Source organism: Poecilia latipinna, unplaced genomic scaffold (assembly GCF_001443285.1).
Source record: "Poecilia latipinna isolate Pla-1442-1.1 unplaced genomic scaffold, P_latipinna-1.0 Scaffold2448, whole genome shotgun sequence".
Classification (NCBI taxonomy): domain Eukaryota; kingdom Metazoa; phylum Chordata; class Actinopteri; order Cyprinodontiformes; family Poeciliidae; genus Poecilia; species Poecilia latipinna.
Genome location: NW_015115064.1, coordinates 25,354 through 51,723, shown reverse-complemented (window position 1 = coordinate 51,723; position 26,370 = coordinate 25,354). Strand labels below are relative to the sequence as shown.

Genomic DNA, 26,370 nt, shown 5'->3' with positions numbered 1-26,370 from the left:
TCTTCTTTAGTTTGGCAGCTCAACTTCAGTGGATGTTAACACGTTTTCTTCCTAGATCCTTATTTGATTTTGTCTCTTCACACTAAAATGAAGTTACTTTTACTTATTTTTGGCATGAATGGAACCCTTCAGCTTCCTCTAGCTCCAGCCGTTCGATGAAGTTGTTGCTCTTTCGGAGTTTGGCCAAGTTTGTCCTGTTTTTGCAGCCGTCCCTGGAGATGACGGGGACGTTCAAGATGAAGAAGGTGAAGCTGGTGGAGGACGGATTCAACCCCGCGCTCATCAGCGACCCGCTTTACTTCCTGGACCCGGACCAGAAGACGTACGTCCCTCTGACGGAGGAGATCCACGGCGCCATCGCTGCAGGGAAAATGAAGCTCTAACAGAAACTTAACTCTGAAGTGAACTTTGTGTTTTAATTGAAGACGTAACATTTTCTCATGCGTGGAGTGTAACGATCGACTAATCTCAGGGAGAAACTTTGACGCAGCACTTCTGGTTTGAAGAGACTTTTCTATTAACGCGTTTGCAGCTTTAGAGGTTTTTTAAATTTATCATCCTGACTTCAAATCAGTTTTTAAATAAATGATATAAAATATTCCCGCTTGTTTTTTTTTTAATCAGCAACTTTTCATACAGATGAATCCAGAAGTTTACATACACCTTTTATTCTCACTGAAGTTAAATGAGACCAAAATGATCAGAATTATTCAAAATCAGAACAAAATTCATCCATTCATCCTTCTTTCCATTCATCCTTCCTTCCCTACATTTCTTCATCCTTTTATTCCTTCCATTTATTCATCTTTCTTTCCTTTCTTCCGTTTCTTAATCCTTCCTTCCTTCATTTGAAGCACGGTGGTGGGTGCATGATGCTTTGAGGGTTTTTTCTGTCCTCAGCAGTGAAACCAGAGGATTTTTCTGCTAAAAGCTCCAGCTGCCGTTGTCCTCTAAGCTCCACCAGGTGTTTGCCAATTGCTGCTGGCTAGTCTGAAGTAGCTGAATGGTTGCCATGGCGATTCAAAATGGAAACATGCATGACAATCACAGCAACTCGCCAGGTATGTTGTTGATGAGGGAATAAGAGTAAAACTAAAAAATAGGTTAATTTTACATTTACATAATACTGGCCCTTTAAATACCACATAAAAAACTTTACAGAAAACCTTACAGGTTGAATTAATCTGTCTTGAGTTTAAAATGAAGTTTTTCAGTATGAAAAATCGTTTCTTGATCTATTCATGTCATTTAAAACAAAGAAATGGTTACAACTTGGAAATGTTGCAGGCGTTCACACGTCATCTCAGTAAATTAGATAAATATTAAATTCAAAAAGTGAAACTTTATGGACTCATTAAAGCTGATGAGCTTAAAAGAACAAATCTGAATATTTCATAGAAGAGCTAAAACCAGAATATTTTAAGACAGAAATGTGACCCAGATACAGTACGGGAAAGTTTATAGAATGTGAGTAGAAAGTTGAGTGGAAGGAAAATGAGCTGTAATTGTAATATTCCTTATTTTAATAAGAAAGTTTCACATATTAAATGTAATTACTGAAATAAACTACAACCTGGAGATGTGCATAAAAATATTAGAATAAAACAACTCTTTACTTTATAAATGAATTTATTTAGTAATACAGTGGTATACTTAGAAATGTGTTGCAAAGAAAAAAGAACCAAAACTGAACAGAAATAAAAATCAAAATAAATAAAAAGAATGTCGGCCACACGGGAAAATAAAACTAGAGTTGGTTTGAAGCTGTGTCATCATATCAAAAGAAAAATAGTACTGATGTGCCATAATAAATCGTCTATTAGTACAAAAATACATTTCAGGGCACACAATACCGCATCCAGTATCACAAATAAAGGAAGGGACCACTCTTCAAAGCAGCCCCCCTCAAGTACATCTTTTTAAAATCAGTTAAACCAAGCACTTCTCTAGTTTGTAAATAAGAATAAAAAGTTTTCTGACAGTTAAAAATGCCTTAAGTAGTGTATCTGTCTGTGTGTATGTTGGTAGAAAAGTTGGACTTATTACTGCGTATGTCAGTTCCAAGGCTCAGGGGTATAACCAGAATATAAACATAACCAATGTAACCACTTCTTCCTCTTTTTAAACAAACAATTTTCTCTTTTATACAAAATAACAAAGATGTACAAAAGGTCATTTACAGAGAACCAAGGCCATATGCTAGCAGTATGTACAGCCACGTCTTTTAAACATCTTCTAGCTTTGTGTATTTCCTCAGATTTCATATGCATAGCAGTAAAAGAAAGCATACTTTTTTTTTTTTAAATCGTCAGCCCCAATTATTCTGTGTGCTAAATCCAAGAGAAATGCAGAAACACGTTGTTTTTTTTTGTTTTTCCCTCCGCGCGGATAATCGTTACAACTCAAGGATCCGGTGTTTTTGAAGGTTTTCACTGAAAAGTTAATATGCAGATAAGGCATCACTGCTTGCAGTGTAACGATGGGATTTCATGTGTTGAACTTAGTCGTTAGCAGGCTTCTGGACCTGAGTCATAGCACATGCATAGATCTCTAGACAGCAGGAGTTTCTGGAAAATCAAGTCAGTATATTTATCTACGGTAAAACTTTTTCTTCTTTTTTTCCCCCTACAAAAAAAAACAACAAAAGAAAGAAAAATAAAACAGCAGATTAAATCAGAGAGCGCTCCGTTTCCAAACAAACGGGGAATCTGATGCTAACGCTTAATACTTTCATTATTTTTCTACGTCTTCCTTCGTGAAGTCCTCGGAGATCCTTCGCAAAAACAAAGGTTTTGCTCATATAAATTTAGCTGTTTGTGTGATTTTTCTCTTTCTCGTCTTTACAGCACACAAAATCTTGTTTTTTCTTCTTCTTTGTCGCACCTCTGCAACCTTTGAGCTAAAAATGTCAAAATGAGATTATCCAGTCCTGTAGCAATGGTCATGCATTCCAACTTCAGTTCCTTAGATAACTTTTTCTTTTTGCAAGCTTTGAAAGCACCAAAAACAAAAACAAAAAAGAAAAAAGAGGAAAATGAACAAAAGTCCGGCCTCCTCCAACTCGCTTTGTGTGAGCGTTTCTCTGCTTTTTAAAGTTTTGGGGCACAGTAAACAACGTGAGAGGAAGGAGTTCATACCCGACCGTTCAGCACATTCGTTAACAGGCCAGCTGTCGCCGTCTTCAGAAGTGGTCAATGAGCACAGACACGCAGTTTGCACCCACCAGGTAGTTCGGATCTCCAGGGAGAGATTTGTTCTGCCAGGTTTTAGGATCACCTGCAGGGAAAAACACAGCCGGAGTCAGAGGTGCAGAAATGAAACAAACTCATGCTGATAACCTTAAAGTTTGTAAAGCTGCTTTGGGTAATAATGAAATAAAATCTGGCTTAAGATGTAATGAAATATCATCAAAATAACAATATGTGACAAATGATGCAAAACGAAACAAATCCTGGATTGCATTTTGAATCATTTTGCCTTTAAATGACATTTAGGTCAAAACTGTACAACGGCGTATTACAAGGATTGTGTATAGAAAAAAAAGGTAGGAAATCACCACCAAAAATCCCAGAAATTTTGAAATTAAATCTCAGAAATTGTTTAGAAAAACTCAGAAATTTTTAGATTAAATTAAAGGAAAAAATTGGAAATTTCTGAGTTTGGAAAGTCAAAAAACCTGAAACTTTGAGGTTAATCGCAGAGATTTTCAGAAAAAAAAAGAAAAAAAAAAATTCAAATTTTTCTGAATTTCTAAAGTTGAAAATTTTCTACCAATAACTAAAATTTTTAGATTAATCTAATAAAAACTTGGACATTTTCTGAGTTTCAAAAGTCAAGATTTTTCCAGATAAAACGGAAATTTTTTTGATTAATCTCAAACATTTTCTAAAAAAAAAAAAAACTTGGAAGTTTCTGATTTTGAAAAGTTGAAAATTTGCTAGAAGAAAATCTGAAATGTTTAGGGTAATTTCAGAAATTTTAGAGAGAAAAAAAAACAGGAAATTTTTTGGGTTTAAAAAGTCAAAACGTTACTAGAAAAAATTAGAAGCTTTGAGATTATCTCAGGAAATTTTTTGGAAAAAACATCCAAATTTCTGAGCTTCGAAAGTAAAAAAATTGCTCGAAAAAAAATCAGAAATTTTGAGGACTGCAACTAATGATTATTTTAGTAATCGATAAAACTTCCAGATTTATTTTTACTGAACCACAATATTGGAAATACATTAAAAGATGCGGATAAACAAATGATAAAAATAAACATTTTAATGTCTAAAATCCATTAAAATAGGATTCCTTTAGCTTAAGCTTGAACACGTGCAGTAAAAAAAACCCAACAAAAAACACGTATTAAATCAGTGCAGGGCTGATCTGATTAATAACTGTAAAGCAAAAGGTTCTTGATAAGAGATTTTATTTATTTATTTTTTTACAGATTTTGAACTGGGCGAAGCTAAAACTGCCATTTGAGTTTGGGTAGAATATGCTTACAAAGTTAGTTTTTTTTTATCTTAAATGCAAAATGTTTATAATTTTATTTAGTTTTGGGTTAATTTCTGCTCCAAATGTTATTCTTTCAGAAATTGAATAATCGATTAATCACGATTAATCGTTTCAGCCCTAAAGTGGGTGATTGTCTGTTTACAGATCACAGGTTTATTAAAATCTGATTTCTTCAGCAGACTAAAAAATGTAAAAATGTTTTGAACACTCAGACGGAGAGAAATCCGAGGCGACTGTTAATTTCCTCAGACTGAACAAAGATCTGAGAATAAGCAGCGTTTTTGTCAGAGGCGTCACAAAGGAAACCTCTGTAACCGGGTCAGGCCGATGCTGATGTTCTCGGCTCCAGAGCAGAACGATGAAAAACACGAGTTTGGACCGAACGACGCTGATCAACACGTTTATGAAACATGGCGGGGGGAGAATTGTAATCTGAGACCAAATCTGGTGCCAAGAAAGTTTCCAAAAACTTTCAACACGAAAAAAAGTTTCCAAAAATCAGGAGTTTGTAAATGTTTCCCACTGTGAAATTCAAGCACTTTTCAAGGATTTTCAAGGTCAGTTTTCAAACGCAAGTAGAGTTATGCTGGTGGGTTATGTGGTCAAGAGGAACTTCTCTTAATGTGACATAATCAAGTTTTCCTTAAAAGTCGTGCATAATTAATGTACAAATAAAAACATGTTCCTTTTTCCACCAAGCAGTTAAGATATTAGACTGAAGAAAGGTTTGGCGATCGTACTGAAGAGGGGCATCAGCATTGAGTTGTGATTTGTTTGTTTTTCTTCATACCAACTACTGACACAACATCTGACTCCGTAACCACGGAAACGGGGGATTGTCTTTACAACACGGTGCGGCTGATTAACATCTCAACAGCTCAAATGATCCCAGAGGAGTTAAAAGTACAAACCGTCAATCGTAGCGCTCTCTAATGAAACGGCCAGACAGAAATGAAGGAAGTGGCAAAAGCAAACGAGGCAAATTAGCAGTGGTGGTCTCATTTATTCACGACATGCTGCTGTGAAATTTATCGTCTCTGCTGCCCAGAAACCGAGCTGCTCGCATCTCATGACGGCCTTCAGTCAGAGGCTTCTTCAGGTTTGTTGCAAAACTGACTGCTACTGGAGATCTTTTATGCCCACAGCATCACCACCCACAACGGCTTTAATTTCCTTTTGGGATAAATACATTTGTTTTACATTTAATTAAGTTTCTTAATGAACACTTTTTTAATGTTTATTTGATAAAGCATGTGAAAATGTACAAGTATATATTTGACAAAAACAAACAAAAAGAAAGGAGATCAGAATACGTGGAAGCGCTGATTCACCCACAGCAGATTATTAATTTCTGTTTTCATCAGGGCTGGCCAATACGGCTTAAAAATGAATTCAGATTTTTTCAGACCACATCTAATTTTAATTGTTTTTCTGTCACCTTCTTTTAATAAAAAAAGAAATTACAAACATAAAATATATTTTTTATGGTCCGTTCTCAGAGTTAAACGATGCTGCATTAGGTCCAGGCTATGGGAATTTTTATTTAATAATGATAATATATTCAGAATATAGACACAATTTTACCAGAACATCTTAAAATTAGGAGAAAAAGGTTTTCTACTGGGTTATCAAGACCAGCTGAGTTTATGCGGTTCTTAGACAGACTTAGATTTGTTTGCATCATTATTTAAATATTTGCTACCGATAATAATTTGAAGCTGATGTTAAAACATGAAATAATAACTTTATCTGTAAAACCGATAGAGTATAACTTCTCAAGATGTTCAAGATCTCTCATTTTAATTTTCTTTGCTATTTTTTGTTGGGCTTTTTGTAAAATTACTCCTTAATTCTCCTAATATTTCAACTTTATTCTGGTAATACGAGTTTATTCTCACATTATTTTGACTTCATTGTCGTAGGATTTTTTAAATCTGATTACTACGACTGTATAATTAAATAAGCCTGGACTTAATATTTCGTTGTAGCGTTGACCTGAATTCAAAGTCAAAAAACAAGCTAGTCAATCAAGATGGCGGCTCTGATGTCACTCTGAACTATGGAAGCCCAGTGGTGACAAAAATACAGATTTTCCAAAAATGTAATTTTCAAAAACTGAAGAATTTTAATTGTTCAAATCGATTTATCGCCCAGTCCTATTATTCACAGATTAATTTTTCTGCATTTTCTACACAGATTAGATTTATAAAAATTAAATAAGGGGCATAAGGAACGCTAAAGAGTCCAGATCATCGTTTCTGGATCTCCATGTTTGATCAAAGCCAGCCCACAGACCCCAAAAGGACAGAGAGAGAGAGGACAGCATACCCGACGAGGAGTCGGAGGATTTTAGAGCAAAAGACCAACCATCAGGGGTCATAGACGCACAGTGAGGTAAGCGCAGCTCCACCGGCTTCAGGAACTTGAGTCCGTGAGGGCCACACATCACCAGCGGACTTAGCAGCGTTTCTCCTGCACAGAAACACGGCAGGATTTAAATTCCACCAACTAAGCAGAGAGGAATTTAGCAGTGGAAACAGATTAGCCTTTAACTAATGAAGCATACCGAAGAGTCTGGGGGCAAAACTCAAGGTCAACTGACTGGACGGCTTGATAAATGAACACGACACTAAGGAAGTTTTAAATCATCTATGGATCAGGCCAATAGCTAAAAAAATAATTAAAAAAAAATTGCAGTCCAAACGATCATCTTATGGTATTTCACAGGGAAAGATTTTCATCCTGATTTACTCCTTCCAACAATCTTGAAAACGTCCCGATTAACAGGATGCTTCTGTTGTGCTTCCTTGAACAGGAGAGATCTAGAGACGATATAAAACATGATTTTTACAATGTTTGCACAAAATCATCCTTAGATAATCAGATTGAGATGTTTCAGGGCCTCCTGTCACTTTAAATCCAAATAAGCTGCTGATGGCCACGCCTCCCAACGCAACGTTTACACTCACACGTAAAAATGGCTGCAAACAAAAAAGCAATTATACAACTATGCATCTCTGAAAAGCAGAAGTGGAGCCTCCTGCATAACCAACAAGAATCCAACAAGTGGTTTCTGGATGGTGAGTCAACCTCAAAACTTTTCCAGCAGCCATTGTAAATACTGCAAAATCATACCAAGTACTTTTGGTCTAATGCAAATATCTTAGTACACAAACACAAAACTAACATACATTTAACTTTTCACCAAGATATAATTAGCTACTTTAAGAACATAATTCCTAAAAAGTAAGGGGGTAACGGGGCTGGAACACTGCCGGGGTTGCTAGGTAACGGGGTTGGAACTCTGCCGGGGTTGCCAGGTATCGGTGTGATTCAACAATCAGGAGATTTTTGAAGTGGCTAATTTTCTAGACACCAAAACACATTAACTTATTACCGAAATAATTCAAGCTTGGGTTGTTTTTAGAAGCAGCAGAAACCCAAATGGAGATACAAAAATGTTCAAAATGCCAATTTTACATAGTAGGTCCCTTAATACAGCAGCAGAAGCTCAGGCCTAAACAACCTTTTAAGTTTTTTTTTACCATTTAAAATCTAGCCAAAGTAGCAGAACTAAACTTGACATTTAAAAAGGGTCCTCTAATTACTATCGGGAGCACTTTGTGTTCCAAGGATTTTCTTGGAGGCTGTAAGTCATTCTCTGACATAATCGGGGCAGGGAGGATCCGAGCGCTGACCTTTCTCCTTGTCGAGGGGCGGCAGGATGCTGTTGTCCCGGCACACCTTGAAGTAAATCTCCTGCTCCACGCTCTCGGGGATGGCGCCCTGGGGGATGATGATGCTGACGCCCGTCTCGATGGAGCTCAGGACCCCTCCGTTGCTGTTGAAGATGCCGCGGGCGGTGGCGACCACAGTGTGCCCTTCGTCCTCATCATCGTCGTCCAAGGCGCTGGGGCTGAGGCGGACAAGTCGTAAGGGATCATCAGTCAGAGAGGGAGGCAGAGCAAACCTCCAGGGAAAAGCGGCTGAGTTTCCGTTACGAAACGGACAACATCAATCCATCAAGGTTTATTTGTGTATCACATTTCAGCAGCAAGGCGGTTCAAGGTGCTTTACATCATAAAAACTGAAAATGACAAAGTGCAAATCAATAGATTCACAAGTCGAGCTCTAAAGTTGTTTTTTACGTTCTGCATGTAGCTTGTTTGTTGTAGCCACCATTCTGGTGTTAGCCTTGATGCTATGATTTAAATTTTAGCTAGCTTCAGGTTTTTACCTAGTTTTAGCTTTTACATGGATTTTTTCACTCTGCCCGTGTTATGTCAACATAACCTATATGCAATCTTTAGCTAGCTTCAGCTTGTAAACTGTTGTGACCTTTGAATTTAGCTTTGTATGCACTGCACCGATTTTTAAAATCTCTGGGAGAGATTTTTATAATTTCACTAAAAATATTCACTGCATTTTCACAGGAAATGCAAATGTTCTAGTTTATGTCTGTTTTAAAAATGAAATATTTTGAGTTAATTCAGCACCGTTCTTTTGTATCGTATTGTATCAGTTAATGCTAATCCTCATATCGGTATCAGAAGTGAAAAATGGAGACGCGCTGAGTGCGGCGTCTCTTTCTGCCGCTCACTGCGCTCTGATGCCTCACCTTACAGGGACGGCCTTGGGAATGGCGTTGATGTTATTGTGCTGGTATTTGGGCCTGTTGTCCATGGTGCGTGTGAAAGTGTCCAGGCCGCTGTCGTGGTCGAGGGGCTGCGGCGACAGCTGAGGTTTCACTGAGGCGTTGCTCACCACCCCCGGCTTGCTGAGGAGGTCCGTTTTCACCTGCGTGTCGTTCGGCAGCAGGTTGTGGTTGAACTTTGGGCTGTCGAACTTGCGCTCGAAGGGCCGGGCCGCGCTGGTGTAAGGCTTGGGGACGTAGCGGTTGTAGCTGGTCGAAGGCGGAGCGCCCAGGGTTTTCGGCGGCGGCGCGTCGGTGCCGTTGACGGGGACTTTGTCGGGGAGGCCTCTGGGTGGCAGGTAGCCGCCTGGCGTGGATTCGTCCCTGCTAGTCGGCCTGAGAGCTGCCAGGTCGGGTTTAGGATTCGGGGAGCTCAGTGGCTCAGGGATGGAGTTGGCTGGAAAGGAAGAAAAGAGATAAAATCTCTACATACCTTCCTTCTTACATACCTTCAGTTTAAAACTAGGACTAAAACGAATAATGAGATTGATCCATTATTGAAATAATCGCCAAATAATTTAGAAGTCTGGAATATGCAGCCTCAAAAAGCATAATTTGCTGAACTAACATGTTTAAAGCAGCAATTCAGCTAAAGTTTATATATATATATATATATATATATATATATATATATATATATATACACACACACACACACATTTAAAATCAATTTTATTTATTTGTGCAGCACATTTCAGCAACAAGGCATTTCAAAGTCATAAAAACACAAAAATACAAAGTCAAAGAACAGTCAACGATTGAGAAAACCAGTAAACATTTTTCCACATAAAATATGTTGGTCAATGTTTCATTTATAATGGTTCAAAGGTAACCAGGTGGGTTTTTAGTCCAGATTTAAAGGAACGTTTTAACGATTCAGAATTCAAGAATGGTTGTGTCAATTTTCCACTGGGTTTGGTCAAAATTTAAATCACTTCAATGAGGATCAGACACAAAAAGATTTTCCTTGTTTGAAGTATTCAGGCAGGAAATCATTTTAACGATTTTTAAATGTAAAGAAACATATTTTAGAGGCATAATAATTATGATTTAAAGTGCAAGGCACAATCTGGGAGATGTGATTATTTGGGTTTGTTTAGGGATTATTTCTACAACTTACCGTCAGCAGGGCTGAGTTTGGACAAGGTGTTGGGTGGGATGGCTGGAGCTGGGGGTCCGTACTGAGCGGAGGGACTGATCTGGGCCAAAGCTTCGTATCGTTTCTCCACTGGGCTCACCTTCTCCACAGACTCAACTCTTTAAAACATAACACAGTAAATAAAACAACAATCAATGCGACTGCAGGGCTCATATCAGCATTTCCAGCAGTAAAATTCAAGGAAAGTTTTCAAACTATTCCAGCTCCATAGACTGGAGAAAACAAAAAAATCAATAGAAATGACCAAAAAAAGACATTTTTAATTCATTATTTTATGGTATAGTTTATTACTACAATTGATATGATCTGATGGTTTTCTGCATTTTGCAAACGAAAGAAAATTATGTTTTGTTTCTGACTGGTCTGAGAACAAAACTCTAATTTAACAAAACAATTTGCTAATTTCTGTTCAGTTGTTTAAAGTGTAAGTAATAAGATGATCAAGCATCAAGCAGTCACCGAGTCATTAGGAATAATAAATATTGATAACACTGAAACAATCAAAGGTAAATGACCTTCCTGCTCAAATTAAATGCTTAAGGACAAGAAATAAAGTTACAAAAAATATTCTTAAAAAATGTTCTCTTTACATTTTCTGGTATTTAACAAAAATAAATAATTTTGGTAATTGTAACTGACCTGAAATAAGAAAAGTTTCTTCTGATTTAACTTCAGACACTGAGGGAAAACATTTTTTCCTTTTTATTAGGTGGATAAAAATCTCTGGTTTCAACTGTAAAACCAGTTGAAACCAGGTTTGAACTGGTTGAAACCTGTCAGGTTGAACTTTATCACCAAACTGAACATGAAAGACTTCCTACAGAAACCAAGCACTTAGTTAAATGAATTAAAATTCAAGCCTTTTCCAGGATTTGAACCCAGTTCAGAGCACTGGGAACCAGCTGCGCTGCTGGTGCAGGGCGTGCCGTCTGACCTGTTGTAAGGGTAGGACAGCTGGGCGGGTTTGGACGGGTCGTGAAACCGGTTGATACCCGGACTGGGTTGGCCCATTGCCTTGCTGTCGAAGCTGCGCCGGTCGAAGTAGGACAGCTGCTTCCTGTAGTACTCCTCGTCGTCATCTGGGTCGTAGTGGTTGGAGCGGACCACATCATCCGGAGGCTTCGAATGAGGCTTTTGTGGCTCCGGAGCCCTGAAGACAAAATGTGTAAAAGAAAGAATATAAAGCTTTACAGATGAACTCTGAGTGTCGCTTCAGTTCGCTTGGTAAACCAGGAGGCCTCAGCTGAAGGCCGGAAACGATAAATACTGCTGGACGATACATTGTCCCAGCAGTTATCGCAATACACGATAATATTGTTGCTTTGAGCCGATTGTCATGTAATATAATGGCATAATGAACTTTAAATTCTAATGAACATTTAACACTGGAACTGGAAGACATTTTGAATAAATAAAACAACAAATAAAATTAATAAAGAAGTATCTCTAAACAAATCTGTCCTTTAAAAAAGGTGAAACTGAAACTGAAGACTTATCATCCAGTTTTTGGTAGAAAGACAGAAAAATCATGCAAATGTTTTTATACATCATGTGATTAATTGTGACAGGCCTATTTAGTTGTAAATGAGTAAATAACAGAGATTCTGAGAACCTCAGACACAAACTATCTCGATCCCTCCAGGAAGTTGCAACGTTGTGATTGAAAAAATTAATGCAAATTCACTCAGTTATCAAATTTTACTGGCGCCATTTTCACCAGTAATCGCAACTTTTCCACAAATCTGACCAATCACCTTAACATTAGTTGAATTTCCTTCTCTTATAACCAATCACCCTCTCTCATTCCTAATTTAACTTTTCCAAACTTGCAAGATGAAAGAATGTGTGACGCCAAAAAACATTTGCCTTTTTCTTTTTTTTTTTCCAAAACCGATTTTCAGATGTTCTGCAGGATTTCTTTATGCTGACAGTAAAGACAAATCCTACATAAAATATAATTCATGTTAACTTGAATGACAGACATTTAATTCTTCTTTTTAACTTTGACAACTCATTAGGATATCATTGGATTTGGATTAGATGCGATTTTAAGAAGATACGTGAAAATGTTGGTTATTTTTCTTAAGAGTCCAACTTTTGTTGTTAGATGGCAAAAATAAGCTTAAGAAATTAACTTTTTGAACAGTCTGCTGCAAAATCAGTAATTTTAGGCTGCAAGTATTAAAAAACAAACATTGCGACATTCTGGAGTCTCATAATGGGTAAAACCTTTGACCAGTAGGTGGCGCACAAGCAGCAACATCTCTCCTTAAATCTTTGTCTTTTTGTCCTGAGGTACCAGTCGGCTCACCTGTAGGTGGACTTCTCCTGCTCCAGGTTGCTCAGGGAGTTGGCTTTCAGGACCGGGGCGGGAGTGATCACAGGTTTGGGAGCATCTGCAGGCTGGAGAACAAAAAACAAATCCTGATTCAGTGATTTCTCCCTCTGTTGAGCAAGTTTTCCTCCATGTGAACTTACACAGATACATACAAAAACATGCGTTATAAAACCGACATGCTCAATTTCATTAAACATTTTTAAAGTTTTATTAGTTATTACACTTTGCTTGTTTGAGAAGAACAATTATTTTAGGAACCAACAAAACAAAAAAAATACTAAAAATTTAATTAATTAGGGCAGCAACTAATGACTCTTAGTGATGATTAATCAATTAATCTGAAGATTTTTCATTACACATTTATTTCAATAATCGATTAATCACGATTAATCATTTCAGCTCTAATAGTGATAAATTAAATCTTGTTTTTTGAAGGTTGAATTCAAAAATTTAAATAGATTAAGGATCATTTTGTTGCCACATCAGTTAAAAGTGGCCCATTAAAGTGTCATGTAGGGCTGCAACAAGCGATTATTTTTAGTAATCTATTATTCTGATGAAAAATTATCACTACATCAATAAAATGTCTTTATAGTCTATATAGACATTTTTGTCTTTTTATACATTATAAATACATTAAAAGATGCAAATAAATATTTTCATTCTTTTTTAAATAAGAAATTAATTTAATTTTCAAGCATTCAGTGAATCTGAACAAGGTGAAATCACTTCAGCAGTTTTGGTTAAAACATATTTACAGACAAAGGTGTTTATATCTTAAATGAAAATGTATATTTATTTTGTATAGTTTTGGCTATTTATTGCTCTGATTATGTTGTTCTTTCAGAAAATTGCCTTTTTTTGGTCTGCATTCCCTATTAATCGATTACTCAATTACAAAATTAGTTGCCGATTATTTCAACAATCGATTAATTGTTTCAGCCCCAAAATTAATAAATTAAAACATGATTTTACAGGATTATAGATAACATCTTAAGCAGAATCACCTACTAGTGTGTGTAGGACTGCAAATAATTATTTTAGTAATCTAATTATTCAGACAGTAGTCGATTAATCACGATTAATCCGATTAATTGTTTCCGCGTTTATGAGGAACGTACCCTGAGCACTGAAGACTCTCCTTCTTTAGCTCTTTCCATAGAAACTGAGCAAAATTAGAATCATTTCGCTGCCTCAACCAGTTAAAAATCACCCATTAAAGTGTCATTATTTGCGATTAATCATTTCGGCCTTTATGAGGAACGTACCCTGAACACTGAAGACTCTCCCTCTTTAGCTCTGTCCATAGAAACTGAGCGTTTATTCTCAAACATCTTGACTCTGTTGAGCACTGATTGCGGTTTCATGGCTGGATCTTCATCCAGGTCTTCCCGTGGGGGAGGAGGAAGAGGTTTGGAGGTCGGAGTGACTGCTGGCTCTCCTGGTGAAGGCAGGGCGTCTGGTTTTGGAGGGGGGACGGCGGCGGGCTCGGAGTTCATGATCGGCTCGTGTATCCCCGGCTTGTAACCTCGGTTTGGAAGCCCAGACATGTAGACGGGCCTCAGACCAGAGTCACCGTAGTAGTGCTTTGGAGGCTCCGGCGAGCGAGGGGAGTTGATGGGAAAGCTGCGGGTTTCTGCCTCATACGGAGATCGGGCTTCGTAGCTAGCAGGAGGTGGGGGAGGGGGCTCGTCGTACCGAATGGGCGCGGGTTTACTGTGCCGCGCTCTGCTGTCGTAGCCCACCGCCGGGGCCTCGTCGTAGCGTGGCTGAGGCGGGCTATACTCCCTCCCCGGCCCGTCCTCGTAGGGGGAGCGAGGACTGTATCCCATTGGTTGCTGGTGGCCCGGCTGGTACCCGGCGGGCTGTGAGGACGAGGTCTGCTGGTCGTATGGGGGCCACTGTTCACTGTAATGAGGCACACGGTTGTCGTAGTGCAGGTGAGAGTCAGAGTTGTGAGGCTTTGGTTCTGCGTAGCCGCCTCCGTCGTATCCATAAGGCGGGTGGTCGTATTCGCGGTATGGCTGTTTGTCCTGAAACGACGGCTGGTGACTGTAGCTCAGAGACTGCTTCAGACCGTGGTTGATCCGCACCGGGTCCTCCATGTTGTATAGATCTTTCTTGTACATCTGTAAAGAAATGGCAATAATTAAATTTATTTGTAAGATATCATTAGTGAAGATACCCAGTTAAGGAAAAGTTATTTCTCCTAAAACACCAGAAGAATTTCCTAATAAATGTGCCACGCGAAAATATTCACACTCTTGAACTTCTTCAGATTTTGTCCTGTTGCAGCCACAATCTCAAGTGTATTTTATTTCAATCATGTGTTATTAAGACACAGATACCGAACTGTGGAAACAGATGGGCTTCTATTGACCGTAAAATTGCACAAATTGGAACGGAAACACACCAATCAAAAATAAGAAGAAAAAAAACAAACAACTTTTCTTTATTTGGTAAAAAGTTGTTCAGCCGTATCATAGTTTGTGAATTTCACAAAACCCGCATCACACAAGTCATGTGATCAACAACCGGATGTTACTACTGGCAGAAAAGATGAAGAACGCAACAGGAAGTGGTAGGAGGATCACAGTGTGGCTTGTTTTTTATTGACTCATCACACGAACAGACTTATTCATGTTTGATTTTATCGCGTTTCTTATTTAATTTAAACACTGCAATGGCAAAATTAGGTTTTTTAGACATTATAAACAAGAATATCAACAAGGTTTTGCACCCATTTGTAGTCAAAACTCAACTGTTGGAAAAGAATATATGGTTTTCAGAATCGCTCACAAATATAAATCTAAAAAGTGTCATGTGTCAAACTTTAGGCCCAGGGGTCAAATCCAACTTTAGAGAAACACATGAACAGAATCTTCAAGAAAACAGATATAGGCTTAAATCAAAGCAGTTTTTATGAATTTACTCCCAAACTACATTCATCTGCCCCTCCAATTTTTTGCAATCGCGGAAATTCCCACAAAAACCAGCAAACTTCAAAAAAATTTTTGCGCTAATGCACTGAACATTTCCACAAAAATGGTCAAAAACATTGAGTTTAAGTTACTGCTAATTCCCACCTGCAGGTGGCAGTGTTTCATATTTAGCCTTAATTGATTTAAACCATGATCGAAATGGCAAGTAAAAGTCACATTTACTGCCATAGATAAGTGTGAATATTTAAAAAATTCGTACAAATATTTCTAAATTAGCTCCACAAAAATCAGCGGTTTTGGCTGAAAAACAAATTACAATATTTTATTTAAATTGAAGAAGTACTTATGCACACACACCTATTTATTAAACAATTTTAACAGCTTTTTAAAGAAGTTTTACATACATTCTGGCACAAACAGATATCTGAGAATGAATGAAAACCCGTGTTTTAGGTGAAACATGGCATTCAAAGCCTCAGGAATAAAAAGGCCCAAACATAAACCCATGTATCATTTTCCTTCAGCTTAATTATATCGCACTATTTCATGTTTCTCTATAACACAAAACATCAATAAAATGCCTCGAAGTTTGTGGCTGTAACATAAAATGTGGAAAAGTTGAAGGTGTGTGAATATTTTTGCAAGGTACCGCAAACTGAAACCTCAAGAAGCTCAACATTCACAATGCTGACCGAATCGTTAGAAATAAATAAATCCTGAACCAACTGATCAAATTACAAGCTTTTTTTGTTCTTTCTTGAAAAACGGTTCTGAATGCCTGTTTGACAAGATGCCCTTCAGGAAAAATTTAACTGAATTTTACCAATTGAGTGTGTTTTACAGAGAACCTCTTAACAATTTACACATTTCTGAAAGGCCTCATTTCAAACATATGATGCAGAGTAGCCTGCAGACAGTGAAGGAAGGAGGCCAACATGTTGGAAGAATCCGCTCAACAGGGAAAATGTGTCAAGTTTACAGCAAAGTTTGAGGTATTAATACGTCAGAGTACTGTCTGCAGGTTAGCTTTCATCATGCAACAAACATTCAGTTTGCAACTTATGCAATGTCAAACTACTAGCACTACAACAGACAACACATCTACCCACTACAATGCCACCGTCAGTGCTGCTACTGTTTGTCTACAGTAGAGAGTCAAAGCTGAAAGGAACCCAAAAAATAAACAAAAACAAAACATCAGGAGCCATGCAAAGGAAGTAAGAGGCAACAGTTAGGGCTGGTTGTGGATGTCTTCACCCTGATCAGAGACTCAGATGTAACCAGTCCTTCTGGTCTCCCAGCCCACTGTGGTGCATGTGGACAAGCGAGTCGCACATTTCCTCTGGGAACCAGAGGCTCACAGTGGGCTCAGTGAGTCACACAGTGTGGACATGACATGCAGATAGCGAGTGGAAAGCATGTGTGAGAAGACAGGCAAGTTAAAAAGAGCAGGCTGGGGAGCCGGGCCCGGTCCGAGTGGCTGGTGAAACAGCGGATACCTTTGGTTCTGGACCAGGGGGTTCATGTGGTGGTGGAGGTGGTGGTGGTGGGGGCTGAATTAGCTCAGGGGCAGGGCTGGGGCTGCTAAGAGAGTCCGCCTGAGGAGCTGCGGCTGCAGCAGGCGGCTCCTCTAGTTGTACAGGCTGCTCAGCAGCTGGGGAGGCTGCCACCGGCGCAGGCAGCGGGGGCAGAGCAGCCTCACCTTGCTGTGAAGTATCGTTAAGAGACATTTATAACACAGCGCCGCCAAGGGCACACAGACAACATCTCACCCCAACACTACCATCTGGTTCCTTACACTCACCAGTCAGAAGATAAAGAAATGTGGTTAGAATAGATAATATACCCATTACATAACTTAAAACATGTTTACTGCTAAAAAAAATAAAATCCTAGAGATGCACCAGTATACTGTCTGATTATACTGAATACATGCAGGGGATTCATGCAGCTTAGTATGAACCCCCTGCATGTTAGTGTGTATATACGGAGATTTCGCACAACGCTGGAGGGCAAAAAGACGATTCTTTTAGGTGCCGTAGAACAAATCCGTTAATTAAATGAAAACTGAAGATGCAGGAATTACTAATTTAGAGTAATGAGACAGAACAAAGGGAAAATAATGCAGAAAACTCGCTAAAGATCAACTCAAAACCACTTTTTCCTCGCTCTCTGTGTTGGTTGTGCTACACAGAGGCCTGTTGCCATAGCAACCGACAACAACGCCACTGCATGTTTCAGGTTTCAACACCAAAAAACACTCAAACATTTCCCACACAAAGAACATTCAGTCTGTTATGGTTTTATGTTTTCAGGCTTGATGTTTATTTTGCGATTATTAAAAAGTGAACGCAGTGGCAGATTAGCTACCAATGCCATTAGCTAAGCTAACACTGCCAATGCAGTGGCAGATTAGCTACCCATGCCATTAGCTAAGCTAACACTGCAGTGGCTGGTTAGCTAATTTAATCACCTGCACTATTGATGATCTGTCAGCGTTGGTGTTTAGGTCACCTGAACCAAAACACACCAAATTAAACATCACATCTACAGGTTACTATTACCAAAGTCAAGCTAGCATAACAGAACTACTTCCCTTTCCCTTTTTTTCTGAACCTTGTTATCTAGCTGTTGTTGGGTTGACAATTAGTAGCAATAAATTTCTTTCATGCATCGCACATACATTTAAGATATTGTGCGTCATATTGACAGCTTAACAGCTAAAACCAAAGCTAGCCATTGTTAGCGAGCACTTTTTTGCCCTCCAGCAGAGCTCTTGCTCGTGTGACGTCGTGCTACAAGAGGTCCACATCGGTCTTTCTCAAACTGTCCACAGACAAAAACCCTGAGAACGGAAATCAGCCACAAGGTTCCGATCGGTGCATCTCTACTAAATATCAGAAGAAACCAGAAACAACACAGAATATAAAACAAAAAAAAGAAGCTAACGCTCTGCCCTGTTGTGATACGTTTACTATTTATTCAGCCAGTACTGCTCAACAACCCTACCTGCTGCGGAGCGGCCATTTTGAATCCAGCGGGGTCTATTCTGCTGGCGGGGTCAGGCTGCACAGGGTGCTGGTATCCAGGGTAGCCGGGGGTGTCCTGTATCACAGGCGGGTCCTCCCTGACGGGCTCCGAGGAGCGAGTGATGGCAGGCTCGGTGGGCAGGCCCACTTCATCGTTTAAGGTCTCGTCTAACTCCTGGTCGGTGTACGCTCCGCCCTCCGTATCCGTGTCCTCGTAGTCAGAAGTGTGGCGGCTGTCTGTGCTGTACATGGAGTATTCGCTACCTGGCGCCGACAGGTAGGACAGACGGTCGTCGTGGATATCCAAGTCGTCCTCTGTGGTGCCGTCCGCCTGAGTGGAGCAGAGAGTCCGTCAGCCATCAGCAGCATGAAGGACAGAAGCACTGCGGGACTTTGTCTCACCTTGCCCTCCGACACCCACACCAGCTGATTCTGCTGCTGCTGGATGGTTTCCTTCAGCGCGCCGTACCAGCCGTCATTCATGTTGTTCAAATTGATGGTTGCTAGATGGAAATAGTTTGCATAAAAATCACTTCACAAGGAAGAAGTAGTATTCTTGCATCAAAGAGGCAATTAGGGTTTTAAAGTCACTGTTTTCCAACAAACTGCGCCAACTTACTGGTGAACAGGTGGTGATTATTCTTCCTCAGTTTAATGGCTCGCTCATAAAGCTTCCTGGCGCTCTTCCTGGACTCTGGACAAAGTCTCGTCCTCATGTTCTTCACACCCTGTTTGTTATCGGGATTCAGGAAGACTACGATTGGGTACCACTGGGCATAATTTAGCCTGTCCACAGCATTTGGGGTGATGTCCAGCACAGCATGTTTGTCCTTCATGGAGTTGAAATAAAAACTGGTTTAGTAAGGCAGTATGTTCGATGGCAAAGTTTAAAAACAATCACACTCACTCTGTCTATGATCTGCTTAATGGTGTGAAGACGAATGATTCCCGAACTGCGTTGGTCTGTTCCTGCATCTCTGGGTTCGCTCTCTGAAAGGGAAAATGTGAAGAAATCCATGAAAAAACACTGAACACATGATGATAAACATCACAATAAGATGTTGGAGATAATATTAAACATACTTGCAAGTTCAAAGAGATCCGGCTCCTCTCTGGACAGCTTTTCTCGAGCCACGTCAGCAATGGGTCCAAAAATCACCACCGGTCTGAGGAAACCAGCTGCACAAAAAGCCCAAACAACAACAACAAAAAGTCAGATTCTTAAAACAAACCTGAGACGAGGTTTCTACGAACGTCTGTACTTTTTCATGCTATTTACGACTTTTCAGAACTTTTTAGCCCATTTTTAAAGTTCAAATAGAAAAACTGAAAATAGATGGATGAAAGAGTATCAATAGACAAAGACAGATGAACAAAAAGATGGACGGACAATTAAACTCAGGGCTTTTCCAAACACACTAATAAACCTCAGATATCTCACTCAAGGTTCTTTCAATAATCGATTAATCACGATTAATCGTTCCAGCCCCTACATCTCACCTTCTCTCAGTACGACTCTCTCGTAAGCAGGGAACTTTGTTTGGACCGGCTGGGAGGAAAGGTCCTCCCTGCTTTTCCTCAGGTTCCTCTTTGAGCTGCGGAGACCTCTGAACCTCCAGAAATCGGCCCGGTCGCCTCCTGCCGTTTTGGGAAGCGTGTACTGAACGCTGGAGAGCTGCTCCGCTCTGTTGGCAGAAAGACAAAGATGTAAAACAGGCTCCAGGAACAACCCAAGCACCAGGCGGCGCAGTGCTTTCACCTGTTCTTATTGGGGATGATGCCCCTCTCCACCTCCTGATGGTTCTTGCCAATGCGAATAGCTAACCAAGAGCCCAGCTTCCCGTTGTAGAGCGTGTCCACCACTCGGAAAACCTCGCCCTTGTTAAAGCTTAGCCCATACGGAGATTCCTTCTCGTACTCGAAATGCGTCCGAATGTAGAAAGAATCCCCGACATCCGACTCCACAATCCGCCGATAAACTGTGAACGCAGAGCAGCGAGCCTTTCACACCACACCAATCAGATCAAGATAATTTCTAATTTGTTTAGATTTTTCTTCTCCGCTTACCGTCTTTTTTCTTCTGAGCCAGGATTGTGACCTCTTCTCCCTTAGGAAGATCCAGAAGGAATAGCACCGCCTCCTCTCGGATTATGTTTGCAAAATCAACATTATTTACCTGGAAGTTAAGAAAACATCGTCCCATAAGTTTTATTTTTAGTAGGGATGCAAGTTATCGAATAATGAGTTAGTCTGAAGTTGATCGATCCTATCAAACTTCATGAGCGGCCATTTTCTTAAAAACAGTTTTCTCTTCTATCAAGAGGGCCGACTGCGTTTTATAACATAAAGGGCAAATTTTTTATAATTTGTTGAATCCAAAAAAACAAACAAAAAAAACAAAACAAGAAATAAACATTGAATTGTCCACTATTTTGCATCAGCTGTATTAAATACTGAAAATTGTAGTTTTTGCACATTAATAAACTAGAACATTGATAAAATATGACAAAACAGAAAACTCAACTTGCTGAATAGAAAAAAAGAAAATGAAAATATGTGAAATACTTAATTCCCATGAACAGAGATGTTCATGCAGAGTTTCTGTCTGCAGTTGATCTGGAGGAAATGTTGAAACTTGGCTCCACGAAGTGCATTAACTCACAACAGCCCTCAAAACCAACCTCTATTATTGACGTCATGTTTTTTTCCAATCAGGTTTAAATTTTTGGCGTTATCCCCCAAGACTTTTCTGTCATCGCATCCTCTCCTTTGAGGGAAATCTGTAGAAATTGACGCCATGCAGCTCGGCTGAATGAACGGCATTAATAAAGGTGAAACTTAAGGAGTTTGTCGAGCATTTATATTTCCAAACAGAAGTGGATAAAGTGTATTTTGAATCCAACACTGGACTCTGTTTGCACCATTTCTCTTTCCTGTTCTGGTAAGGCCTCGCCATCTTTGTTTCTGTATCAACTGGATCTGCTTAAGGATGACCAGCAGCGCCCTCTTCTGGATGGAGGCCAAACCTCAACACTGACATTACGTCTTCAAATTCAAAAATACTTTACTAATCCCAAAGAGAAATTAAATGTTGTTGTAACTTATTAATTCAGATTTTTCAAAGAGTTATTGTAGATGGCGATGGCTATTGGCAGGAAAGACCTGCTGTAGCAGTCTGTGTTAGAACGAATCTGAAGACACCTCTGACTGAAGATAACTCTGTTTTCTCAAGTCAGCCTCATAAAGAGGATGGTCAAGGTTGTCCATAACTTTCTTGATTTTATGAAGAATCCTTCTTTGCATAACCAGCTCATTCAGTCATTCCTAGAACAGAACCAGAGCCAGAACAGAACCAGCCTTCTTTCTCAGGCTGTTGAGCCTTTTTAGGTCCCTGGTTCTGATGCTGCTGCCCCAACAGATGATGCTCTCAACAACAGACTTGCTGCAAACCTTGAAGGACCTTTGCTTCCTCTATAAGCCCAGTCTGCTCTGTCCCTTCTTATAGTTAATTTATTGGAACTAGTTTTAATCTAATAAACCGTCAATCGACAATTAATTGCAAATTTATAGGTTCAATTAGTGCAGAAAAGAATCTCTTAAATCAGAAGATGCATGTAGTTCTCACTGTATTCAGAATCACCTGGATAACTACAGTAGTTTTATTGTAGTCCAGTCTGTTTAGGCGTTACTGGACACAGTTGGGGAGAAGAAGAAAAGGTGCAAACAGTAAGATGTACGAGTGCGGGGGTAATGGGACGGACACAGCAAGATGAATCTGTTTTAGTGTTTGTTCCCAACGGGGCGCCTGCTAGGAGACTAGCTTGATGATGGAGGAATTTCTGAACAGCCAGAGTGTAAATTAGAACAGGCAACATTTCAGGACGTTTTCCTTTAAAAACATGGCTGTTTATACAAAAAACCAACCGCCAAGGCAGGGGGGCCAAAGTGCGGCCCGGGGTCCATTTGCGGCCCTCGAAACAATTTTGTGCGTCCCTTGATCACGATTTAAAATCGGCTTAAATTTGATTTGCCAGGAAGTTGATGCAACAACACATGTAAAAACAAAGCTAGGGGGCAATTTTCAAAAAGTTTACAGGCAGTTTAACATCTTACAACACAAAGTATTCATCCAGGTTTTTGCTTGAAATGTAATTTATTTTAATAGTAAAAGGGACAACAGACATCCTGTGATTTTCACTAAAATACAGAGTGAGTGATAGAGCATAATAAGTAAGTAAGAAACGGTTTGTCAGTGTTTTTAAATCTGGCAAGACCTTTTTTAAGTTTTAAATCTACAGTAATTTACAGAAATCTTACTTATTTCATTAAAATATTGTGAGTTTAGTTTATATCTGAACAGGCAAAAATAAAAACGAAGGTTTGGCACTTATACTTAAAAAGGAAAACACTAAAAATGTTGTGGCCTCCCGTCGTTCGTTTCCCCCCAAACCAACATGAACTTAACCAATTTACCAGTTTCAGTTTGTTTTAATTCACAGTGGGGTTAGAAATGAGAGGCTTCACCCTGAGAATTTGGTCGCCCTCCTCCAGGCCCTCCTTAGCAGCGGGGCTGTCCTCCAGCACTCCGGCCACGAAGATGCCCACGTCGTTCCCCCCAGCCAGACGCAGACCCACACTCTCCCCCTTCTTGAACTTCACCAGCTTCATGCTTGGCCTGAGGAGAAACGCAGCAGCTGAAACTGATTTCCACTACTGCATAAATGCTAAAGTAAAGACTCTAAGGTGACAGACAGGAGCCTGAAGAGATGCTTAAATCACATTGTAAGAAGCAGGAATGGTCACTGTTATTCTGCTGTTAACAACCAAGAGGTGAAAACGCTGATAAATGCACATCTTTACATTACAGCTGCCAGAAAAACAAAATATCCAGTGACTATATTAAAACTTATTTACAGCTTCTAATGATTAAGTTAAACTATTAAGGATTTAATGATTTGTAAAATTAAAAGTATGAGTTTAAATTTGTGGTGATTGTTTTTTTTTTTTTACATACGTAGAATCAAAATTACACATACAGGCTAAAATTTATACATGATGCAACCCACTAATGTTCATTTAAATGCCCCATAACTAAACTCTTCTTATTGGATAATTGACTTATCAGAATAGTTTTAGTTTAGTTAGGAAGAGGACTTGTGGAGTTGCACTAGTCTGGTTCATTATTTGGAACAATTTCTAGAAGTTTGAAGGTGCAAAGTTAATCTGTTCAAGTAATTATATGCAAATATAGACATAGGGGGGAGAATCCGTCACAACTGCTTGCAGTTCTAGTTTTTTATGTGCTTCATTTCTGTTTATACAAACAAAAACCGAATGCAGACAGAAAAAAAGAGTGGATAGCCTTTTGTGGACCCAAAGCAATACAAGCTCTGGAATGTTTCTTTTTTCTTGAGCCATTTCTACAAGCACTTTGAACTGCCTTGTAGCTGAAAATGTGCTACATAAATAAAATTACCTTACAGTTCAGTATTTATTTAATTTACCATAAGAAATAAATTGAATCATTACAACCTACAAACAGAGAGTGCCAGAGTAAAAATAATTCATGCTGCGTGGATGTAAACCCACCCCCTGTTCATTTTTAATGGTTTATTCCAAGAAATCTGAATGTTTCAATGTAATTTATTTTTCATCTTACCGTAGAATGCTGTCATCATGGGCAGCGCTTGGCACAGGAGCATCAGAGGGACTGACAGGCAGGTCTACATCGGGCTGTCCAGGCTGAGCATACACAGGCTTTGGCTCTGAATATCAACAAAAGTAAACCACAAATTCACTGTATTACTCCACACAACACTGACAGCACACCAATCCACCAAATAAATAAAATGCATATGTACCGCTGGGAATAAATACACTGATGGAATAAAAAAATAAAAACAGAGGCCCAACTGTTCAAAGTATCAGTCAGGCGTTTGTGCATACACAAACACACAAAGCACACAGCGTCCTTAGCTGGGAGGTCAAAGCGAAAGACAGCAGAGCGCCGCAGGCTGCAGAGCAACGTCGGACTCGATCAACTCATATGGTTTATTTTCACCTGGCTTCAGGCAGACTCAGCCAGACTCAGCAGGCGTCTGGATCTAACTTTTTATGGTGGCTGGGCTTTTTAAAAAAGGGGGAAAAATAATCCAGAGATAAAATACACTGAGGCAAAATGGATGTGGGAGAAAAATAGGACCGACTTGCATTTTATCATTTTCACACATCGTTTGGTTTTTCTGGGCTACTATTAAGCAAATTTTGCTGGGCGATAAATTGTCCCAGAAGTTATCACGATAAATGATAATATTGTTGTTTTGAAGTAACATGATGGTAATAATGTCATAATAATAATGCAAGAACACAGTGTCAGAGATCAATGAGGCTTTAATGAACATTTAACTCTGGAACTGGAAGACATTTAAAATATCCAAAATAAATAAAACAACATAAAGCCTCTCTAAACAAAACTGTCGTTTAAAAAAAGCACTAGTTGATACCAAAACACCAAACCGAGACTTTTATCATCCAGGTTTTGGTAGAAAACAGAGAGAAAAAAGAAAAAAACGACAAGTCATGCAAATGGAAATGATTGCGTTTGTTTGAATTTATCATGCGAATAATTAATTGCTTAATTGATTATTGCGACAGGCCCAGCTCTGACCTGGGAGGGGAGGGAGCTGCTTCTCCTCTCTTGCGGCGGACGAATCCTTCGGTTTAGGAAGAGGAATGTCCTCCACAAGCTTCGCTGGCGTTGAGGCAGACTTCGACATCCGTTCATCATCGCGACTTCTGTGACTGCGGATGATAAAAATAATTTCTTTTTAAACTATTAATCTCTGGGAAAGGGGGAAGACGCTGAATAATGAATTGTGGAGTGCAAAGCTCTGCAGGCTGTGAAATTCTCTCGTGAGCGGAAACGTGCGAGCGGAGAACCGGTGAAAGAAGAACAGCCAGAGTAGGAGGCGGCAGCAGCAGCAGCATCTTATTCATGAAGGTCATTGCTCTGCCTGTCCACTCTTTTAGTGCTCTATTTTTAGAGCAGCTTATCTAAGGTGTCAGAGGGAATTTTGTCCTCCAGTGTGTCTTTAACAAAGCTTTCTTGGTCCTCACTGCTAGTTTTAAAACATTTCATGTGTTTTTTTTTTTATATTTAGATACCAATTTTTACTGAAAATTCACTGCAAAAACACAAAATCTTACCAGGTATTTCCAGTGCAAATATCTTAATACAGTTGAAATAAGACAAATACTAACTTACAGGTAACAGTTGGGCAAGATACAGGAGCTTTAAGTCATTACTTATTCTCCTACAACTTTATTTTCATAATATCATGACTTTATTCTCGTATTTTTAGTTTATTTTTTAAATTGTCTTAGCATTGCTTTAATACTCTGTTGTACCAAACTAACTTAAATGTTAAATTTCTGCAAGACATGCCAGCTTTAAGTGATTATTTATTCTCGTACAAGTTAATTTTCATATTATTATTTTAAAAATGTTCTTAGCATTGCTTTCATGCTCTATTGTACCAAATTAACTTTCAAGTAACTTTTCAGGACGATATTTAGCAGTTTTTTTTATCTCAATAATTCCTTAACCTTGATGAAAAAATTACTAGTTTAGATGATTTCACTTACAACATGAGAAAAATGTCTTGTTATAAGTGAAATAATCTAACAGTGGAACTAGTAATTGTTTAAGC

General features: G+C 39.1%; 1 protein-coding gene across 8 annotated transcripts in view; it reads right to left on the bottom strand.

Moving 5' to 3' along the window:
- Positions 1–2,118: 2,118 nt before the first annotated feature.
- Positions 2,119–26,370, bottom strand: part of LOC106937846 (tight junction protein ZO-1-like) — a 46,355-nt gene continuing 22,103 nt past the window's right edge. For 4 of the 8 annotated variants that reach the window (XM_015019566.1, XM_015019567.1, XM_015019563.1 and 1 more), the window contains exons 9-28: positions 25,329–25,462; positions 24,321–24,426; positions 23,186–23,336; positions 20,729–20,837; positions 20,421–20,640; positions 20,162–20,346; positions 19,745–19,840; positions 19,569–19,651; positions 19,281–19,491; positions 19,064–19,164; positions 18,642–18,992; positions 17,132–17,338; positions 13,959–14,819; positions 12,664–12,755; positions 11,287–11,502; positions 10,314–10,450; positions 9,119–9,590; positions 8,199–8,416; positions 6,829–6,972; positions 2,119–3,276 (exon numbers count right to left, since the gene is read on the bottom strand). In XM_015019566.1, coding sequence (XP_014875052.1) covers positions 3,182–3,276; positions 6,829–6,972; positions 8,199–8,416; positions 9,119–9,590; positions 10,314–10,450; positions 11,287–11,502; positions 12,664–12,755; positions 13,959–14,819; positions 17,132–17,338; positions 18,642–18,992; positions 19,064–19,164; positions 19,281–19,491; positions 19,569–19,651; positions 19,745–19,840; positions 20,162–20,346; positions 20,421–20,640; positions 20,729–20,837; positions 23,186–23,336; positions 24,321–24,426; positions 25,329–25,462 — 4,189 coding nt within the window. In that variant the 3' untranslated portion in view covers positions 2,119–3,181. The remainder of the gene's footprint in view (positions 3,277–6,828; positions 6,973–8,198; positions 8,417–9,118; positions 9,591–10,313; positions 10,451–11,286; positions 11,503–12,663; positions 12,756–13,958; positions 14,820–17,131; positions 17,339–18,641; positions 18,993–19,063; positions 19,165–19,280; positions 19,492–19,568; positions 19,652–19,744; positions 19,841–20,161; positions 20,347–20,420; positions 20,641–20,728; positions 20,838–23,185; positions 23,337–24,320; positions 24,427–25,328; positions 25,463–26,370) is intronic. The other 4 variants (XM_015019569.1, XM_015019571.1, XM_015019565.1 and 1 more) reach the window with 3 other exon arrangements.